This window comes from Cyprinodon variegatus, unplaced genomic scaffold (assembly GCF_000732505.1).
Source record: "Cyprinodon variegatus isolate N-32 unplaced genomic scaffold, C_variegatus-1.0 Scaffold93, whole genome shotgun sequence".
Taxonomy (NCBI): domain Eukaryota; kingdom Metazoa; phylum Chordata; class Actinopteri; order Cyprinodontiformes; family Cyprinodontidae; genus Cyprinodon; species Cyprinodon variegatus.
Window position 1 is genome coordinate 359,660 of NW_015150546.1, and position 8,334 is coordinate 367,993.

At 40.0% G+C, this 8,334-nt stretch overlaps 1 protein-coding gene across 1 annotated transcript in view; it reads right to left on the reverse strand.

Moving 5' to 3' along the window:
* The window catches only part of plcb3 (phospholipase C beta 3), a 76,604-nt gene extending 68,440 nt beyond the window's left edge, over nt 1-8,164 (reverse strand). The window contains exon 1 of the mRNA XM_015373840.1: nt 7,643-8,164. Coding sequence (XP_015229326.1) covers nt 7,643-7,741 — 99 coding nt within the window. The 5' untranslated portion in view covers nt 7,742-8,164. The remainder of the gene's footprint in view (nt 1-7,642) is intronic.
* Between the last annotated feature and the right edge of the window lie 170 nt (nt 8,165-8,334).

Consider the following 8,334-nt stretch of genomic DNA (forward strand, 5'->3'; position numbering starts at 1 on the left):
TGAAATAATCTAGAGAGCTGCACTTAATGAAATTTCTTTTTTTTTTACACTTGTGTGTACAAAATGACAAAATAAAATCTAACTCCAAGTCTTAAAAAAAAAAAAAAAAGCAAAAAGAAAAGGCATCGTTGAAAAAGTCACCAAAGAGGGCTCAACTTGCTAAACTGGAGGGCTGTTTTGGGATTTGCTTTATTTTCCTCGGACTGGCGACACATTCAATAAAAATTAGGATATTGGGCTAAAGTTGGGGATACAGATTACGACTTTATGCCGTTTTTTTGGCTGATTCTCCAGTCGTGCAAGAATTTTTTGGACCGGGCTTGAGTTTCAGCCTTACAGTGTGTCCTCCGTCGTGTAGTATCCAGGGAGCAACGAGGGAGCGATCAGCCTCACACGACCACCTCCCAATCAAGGAATGTTAAAGTCGGGAGAAAATCAAATATCTTTGATATTCAGTTGGCCCCTATGAGCGCTTTGTGAGCGAGTCCTGCTATTGGAGCAGATCTATCACAACCTCACGCACTGCGCATGTGCCAAGTATGCCAGCGTTTTTGCCAGATTTTTCGTACTTTAGGCATACACTGGCTAAAGAGTCAAGGTGTGGTAGGAGATTGATAGCTTCCTAAGATTTATAGCTTTATCTAGAGAAGCTAACTTCTTAATTTCAATAAAGTTTCTGCAGGAAACACATCAAGTGCTACAATTTTGTCTCCCAACCAATATCTTAAAATGACTGTCATTTGCAGGACGTTTAATGTTTACTTTATTGCTAAGAATGCAAAAGTGAGGAGTTATAATTATTACTTTGGAAGTTTGGTGTTTTTTGCCATAAGGTTTTTCTAAAGATGTGGAAAATGATTACGTTTTCCTTAATTAAACCAACAGAATAGAAAATAGATCCAAGTGCATATTTAGTGTATTTTTGACATCAACAATCACATAGTAATTTTCTAGTGTCTGTTATTCAAAGAAAACTATAGCAGCTACTTGCTAAATTGTTAAGAATAAATTAATCTTCTCTCAAAACCTCCTAAAAGCAAGAAACACAAGGTAAAAAAAAAACTAAATTTGTAGCATCAGTACTAACTGCATTGCCATCTGCCCTGCAGCTGAGCAGACCTCAAAGCAATTTAGATTAAAACCCACTAAAAGCCAAACAGAAAATGGCCCGGATCACGCATTTGTCTGCTCCCTTCTACCCATACACCACCAAAACAAGCTTGCTTATACAGAACAAGAGAGGAGGAAGGCTTTCAGACAAATAATGGAAATTATAAGAACAAAAGCAAAGACTTGAGATTATAGAAAACAGAACATGTTTGTCATTTTAGTTTGAGACAGAAACACTTAATACCATGGAAAAACAGCATCATTCACTATCATCATCTGAGCTGATGAAGAAAAAAAAATAGGACCTGAAAAGAAGCCAGGGCATTAAATGATGTCAAATTTCTCAAAAGGTAACATGTGATTCCATGTGACGGTGTGCACAGCACCAGATTAAAGCAAATCGAGTAACTGCATCAAAATGAACAAACAAATCAGACCCTGAACTTGTTTTTATCTGAACAGGACCAAAACCAACAGGTAGAAAATTTTGCTTCTACCTGAAAGCTAAAGCAAGCCGTTAGTCAACGTCTGACTAAACCTTCAAGATTGAGATGAACAAGAAAACTCAAAATTAGTCACTAACAGAGCTCCTGAGCTGTGCCGCAGACAGTCTGTTGCGTCTTGCTTAATTGCTTGTTTAGGAGGAATTTTAACTGGATTCCAGTAGGAATCTGCCTAAACTGAATTGCGGCCGGGCTGCATAGGGTCAGGCAGGAGCCTCGGTGGCAGAGACACAAAGGACACAGGGAGGGAAGCATGAAGGAAAAAAAAAATTTGGCTCATGAGTCTCACAACAAGCTCCAACAGGAAGTCATTCAACACACAACCAGTAAAAGAAAACATAAAAAAAGGCATGCACAAACACATACACGAGCACATGTGTACACGAGCCAAAACACGAAGGAAAGTCAATTTAGAATGCATTCCTGGTCCTCCTCCTCCTTCCCCTCCACACATGAGTCAGTTGGTGGGTGTTACTTTGCTTCTAGCTGCCTCAAGCCCATTGAAAATCTAAGTCTCTGTAGGGAGTATAATGCTGTGGCAAAGAACTGTAGACTAAAGCTGGTCTGAGAAGAGCAAAATATTTTTTAAAGAGAGAGAGAGAGAGAAAGTGGTAGACAAGAAGAAGAGAGGGGATGGACGTTTTGATGTAAACAAACAGGAGTTCCCTTCTTTGTTTGGTTCCTAGTTGTTTTTACGTTACAACAAATTTTTAGGGTAACATTTACATTTTTATTTTTTTTTTCCAATGTCTAATAGATCATCTATCAGAGATTGGTTTTATTTATTCGTTTATTTTTGGGGGGGCATAAAGACAACTATTAATTTTCATGTCCTGGTCTGCAGCTGTGCTTTAGCTTTGGTTCAAGGTGCAGCATCCAACTATTAAGGGGAATATTATATTTTCCCTCTCACTATCAAATTAGACTAAATGAGCTTCAGATCACCAAAAAATATTTCTGAAAGGTAAAGTAGTGAACTAATAGATCTGAAAGAAAAGTCTGGTTCATCCTTGGGTACCACCTCTAAACGCCTTACAGGTGCCATAATCCTGTGGCCATTAAACATACAGAAGTGAAAACAGTGTTCAGGAAGGAAGAGTCACGGTACTGGCTGAAGGTGATAAGTTCAGAAGAGCCGTTGTGACTTTTTCTGCAGTCAGGACTTCTTTGCTACCTTAAAAAAAAAGTAATCAATTGGAAATACTGAAGCAGCTTATTGTTACTTCAGCCAAGATGTTATAACTTAGACAAATAGATTACAAATCTGTGCAAATCTTTAGCGATATTACACTAATTTCAAAAATGCAAAGTTTTGCAGTTTCTGTATTTCCATTAAGGAACAAATGCAATTAAAATTGCAGATCAATACTTTTGTTCATTCGAATACTCGGAAAAGAACATGGTAGCATCCGATGTAAACACCTAATATACATTTACATTTCAGCCACGGCAGTAGTGGGCATCATCGTCCTCCAACTGTATCATGTCTTCTTCTCTTCTTACAAGGTAGTAAGGTCCAATTGCAGATCATGTCACTTATGTGAAAGTGTTTCCATAGCAGTTTTGTGAAATATAAAAATTTCAATACAACAGAAGACCACCTTGTCTAAGCGTAAACATTTTTTTAAAAAAAGACATCAGTTTTTTTTCTAATCCATCCCTGCTTATTCCATCAGGGCTGCGGTAGGCACGGTCCCTATCACTGGCAATATTTGGGCGAGATTCAGGGTACATCCTGGGTAGGTCAATGGTTAAAGGAAAAGCAACTATTGACGGTGGGACAATTAAGTCAATGCTTTGGAGAAGCAATCACTAAACACTCATCTCTGTCCAACAAATTATTCATCCTGTTTCTGCAAAAAAAAAAGGGTTTGAGCATGGCATCTGCCTAACCCAGCCAGTTAGAGCATACATGAATTGTATGGCGATCTCACCTTAAATAGTTTTTTGTTCATGACTATAGTGATACACGCCCATTGAGGTAGTTTGAAGCCTATTTTTTGTACAAAACTAAAGGGATAAACGCAAATCTAACATCTTGTGCATGTGTATTGACTATGGGTATGCTGGGCTGACGTGTGAGGAGGGATGGGCCAAAACTTTAGCAAAGTCTTGGAAAAAGCTTGAAGGATACTGCGAATGACTGACTCAAGCCATACGGTTTTAAAAGCAAGTTTACGGAATAAAACAGTATTCTGAAATCAAAAAATATGTCAAATTTATTCTTTTACGTTATTTTGCCATAAAGCAAATACAAATAAGTTTAATAAACAAGGAGAGAAAAAGCTTTATCTGATTCAAGCCCTTTCGTTGATTAAAACAGGATAATCTTGTTGCATTTCCATGCTTTGTGTACGCAGCAACACCATGCATTTCCACTAAATAAAAGCAAAACAAACCAAACAGCACCATTTAAAAATAGATTCTAGATCACGTGTGCAGTATGATTTAGCATTGGAACAGGGAGCATTTCTGCCATAAAGTAACTAACTGTCACTTAATATTTACTCAATTAAAATTGGCTCAATTTGATTTGATTTTTCTGATTACACAGACCATGTTTCTGTGCTGTAGTGATGCAGCCTTCTAGAAGAGAATAATTTAACTTATTAGCCATGCCAACACCCCAAAGCACCACTTCCACCACTGATTGTAAGAGTATAAACAGAGCTATGTCACAGATACCGGCCAATTAAATGCAACCAAGTGGCAGTGAAGATCCACAGCGTGTTAAAGTGACATACCCAGATTTTAAATGCTAGCTTTAGATCTCTGTTTAGGGTTGTAAATAGTTGTTTTACATATTTTATTTTATTCTATTTATATTTATTTTTTATCTATTCAGTAACTTAAACACATGTTCAGCTTCAAAGGGGGGATATTCTTCATTTATATTTACGAGCAGTTTAACTGAACGTCCTATGTAGCTAATTTAGCTAAAACGATAACTACAAGGCTTTTGATGCAATTTTACTTTAGTTTTTCTCCAAATGTTCTTTAATCGATGTTTCTTTATGGGCAAATCTAATGATGAACAGTAGCAATGAAAGATGGACAGGGAGAGAGTATGTATATTTTTTTATTGTTCATATATTTAATCGCTGATGTGACCGGAACTACGCCACTCTGAGGACACTAGCTCCCCATATTAGCGTCCTATTTTTTGCCCGGTAGCTTTGTGCCGCTAAAAGGCTAGGCGAAGCGCTTCCGGCTGAAGGCTACGCTACGTAGCATCCAAAACCCCTCTGGAAAAGTCTGTGCTCTCTGGACCGAGTCAGATTGCCTTTTCCTGCGATACAGAAGGAGCTGAACGCAGTATTTTAACTCCTCCTGCGATTCAAACCGAGTGAACGCAGTGTATCCTGCTGTAGCAGAGACAGAGAAGAGCTAATCCAGCTCTGCCAACCACCGAACAACGGGAGCACTGATCGCTGTTTGCCGAAGAATCCATTAAAAGCAGCCGTAACATCACTGCCTGTGAGACGGAGGGACTGAGCAGCGCCGCGGCTACGTGCTAAAAGGCAGATGTCCCACGTGCTACCGTGAGTTATAAAATTAACCCCCTTCGCAAACTGCCTCTTATTGTTGCATCAGATTAATCCAAACCTCTTTGAGTTGCTGTTGGACGAACGGACTGGACCGAAGATGGGCCTACAGAAACCGGACTGAGCCGAAGGCCTTCCCTCCACTGAACCAAAAACAGTAACTGCACCTCCTTTCCATCTGATGCTTAATAAGTGCTCTGCTTGGGTGCACTACAGGTAGATAGCCGTGTTAGTGTTTTTATTTGAAATAAGCTTTCTGATTCAACTGCTGATGGTTAAACGTTTAACGGAATGCTAATGCTCACCACAGACCGAACGGGTCATGTGTTGCTGAAGCTAACCGCTAAATCGTGAGCTAACCCTCTCTTTGTTTCAGTTGGACCCGACCAGAACCAGAACCCCTGGTGTCCAGCTAAGCTAACGAGTCTTTCAGCTTCATCATATTTTAATGCATTCCTGAGTCATAAACAGAATTAAACTTCACTGTTTTGACTGTAGGTAACATCTCTGTGTCAGGGTTTATTTACATTTTATCTGCTGCTATTATAAAGGACACTTTCAAATGCATTAAGCCTTAAACTTGGAACATCACAGACTTTGAACTTACTTTTAAACCCCTCTTCCCCTTTTATTTCTGTAATCTTGCTTTTTTTTCAGTAGTGTTAAGTGTTTTGCTTAGTTCTTAGATACAATACTGTGTGATTTTATCTAATAAAGGTAACGTTGTATTTTTAACCCGTGGGCTTTTGTGTTCATGTTACACTCAGGTTGGATTCACTTTTCTTTCAGTAGCATCCGAATTAACAGAGACACTTTATTTGGTTGGTGATTAATAACGTTGCTAAGAGCCATAGCCTGAATTACTAAATTGTTGAAAGACAATTGGATTTTTAACAGCCGGATTCAGGAGTCCAACCCTTTTAGGAAAAGGTTAAAACCCTGGTCAGTAAGCAAATTACAGTTATAATCATTCAACTGATAATAAATAACTAGCTCCACCCTTGATTTGAATGACCTATTAATTAACTAACTTCTAGTTCTAGTTATTTAATATATTCATAATCTTGTGGTAAGCTGAATGGCAAAGCAGCAGCTATAACATTTCCTGGGAATTCCCTCTGAGGAACAAAAAGAGTTATGCGTGTGAGAAAGAGAGAAGCGAAGGAGATATAAAGGGAGATTTCAGTCGCTGTTGTAAGAAAGAAAAAAGACCCATCAGGACAACAATCAGGTGCAAAGAGATAAACACAATGTGTTGTGCTTAGTTTCTTATTATCAAATCTTTAACCCTTGAGTTTGTCATTTCTTAGTTATATGTGGTACTGTAGTAATAGTCCAACAGGACTAATACAAAGTTGCACCAGTTACCTTATTATAAAATGATTTAAAATAAATGGCACTGAATTTATTTCTGATTAATTTTCTGAAAAACTGAGAAGAAATTTCAATAAAAAAAAAATGTCTTACAACATTTGAAAAAAGGTTACAACTTATTATGTGATGGAGCTGCTAAACCTTTAATATCTGTTGTAAAACAAGATAAATACTTCCAAAAAAGGTGGAGGAGGAAGCTTACCTTTCAAAGAAGGACATTGAGTTGCTTAATGAACAACATATCTGTTCTGGCTATCTTTTTAACCATCTTTAATGTGTTTTTTTTTTTTTACTCATTTCAAATTTAAAAAAATGAATAAAATATACAGAAGAACATTTTATAAAACATTTTCTTCTCAGTTGCATACCTCATGTCAAAACCTGTGATGTCTGCCCCCCTCCCCTTCTCCTTTAGGCTACTCCAGGAAGCCACATAACCTGATATATGTATCTGGTTAATATGATCATGATAAGCGTATAAATAGAACAACATTGCCATCTGAGCAAAATGTTTATGATCAGAGCTGAACACTGGGTCACAGACAAACACTTTGCATGCAATCTGCAGCTTGAACCTCCCTGTTAATCATTGATGTGGAGCTCAGGCCCTTACACCTTGCACTGTGCCCTGTTACACTCAGTGACACAGTCACAGGGTTGCCAAATAAACACGCGGAAGGTAAAAACGGAGAAGCAAAACATAACAGTTGCGGTCACATGAAAGACTTTAGCAGACTGTTTCAATTGGCAGAGGGAAGCAAAAGCAGAAGCTTAATGATATTTTCAGGTAAGATTCCAGAGCGGAATTTTCTCCCCACACCCCCCGAACGCATCCCACCGAGACAGGTGCTGCAGGGAGTGGGGAGAGAAGTTGGGGGAAGTTACATAAAGTCATGGAGAAGAAGGAAGGGTGAGGAAAACCGGCTTGACTAGAAGTCAGCACAACACATTTAAGCTCTGCTGGCAACTTTATGGGACTTTTCTTTTAAAGCAGAGTATCGCATGAAGTGACGCACCGCCTGTGCGCACCTGGTTATAAAAACACTATCTGACCCCTGGTGTGTTTAAAAAGCATGTGCAGAATTAGAAGGGGGTGAAAAGGGGTCTCACCTCATCCCATCTGATGAACTTGCTCCCCCTCTTGAGCTCTTCGTGGACGCTCACGGGTTTCAGCTGCAACGCGTGGACTCCCGGCTTGGCCCCGGCCATGACGCGGGACTCCCCTGGCCCGGGTGCCAACGCCTAGACCCCGGCTGCCTGGGAGAGTAGCAATAAGCTCCTCGCTTCTACAACCTTCCCGTTTTTATTTTGCCTCCCCCCTTTTTTTCCCACTTTGAGGCCCCTTAAAAGTTGCGGAGGCGCATGTGGAGCCAGATCCACGGACACGGACAGGACCCACCGCCGCTGTCTTGTTCTCGTCCGCGTCCACGCACCGCGGTGACGCGCCTGGTCTTCTCTCTACCACCAGCTTTGGTTCATCTATTTAATTATTTGTCCTTCTGAAATAGCGTTGGAGATCCCTTTTCCTTCCTCCCGTCCATCTGGCCGACTCTAACAACTTTCTGCGCTTCCTTACTCTCTTGTCGCCTCTGAGGCGTTTCTTCTTCTTTTCTCCTCCTCCTCTCCTACCAGCATGTTTTCTGTGAGAAGGAGGAAAAAAAGAGAGGGGGGGTTATGAGAGGGGAGCTGTGAAGGGAGACGGGGAGGAGGAGGACGGCGTCAGATAGCGCTGAGTGACAGAGAAATGAGAGTGTGAGAGTGGAGTTGTACGGAAGAGTATTAGGGCCACTGGAATAAGAAAA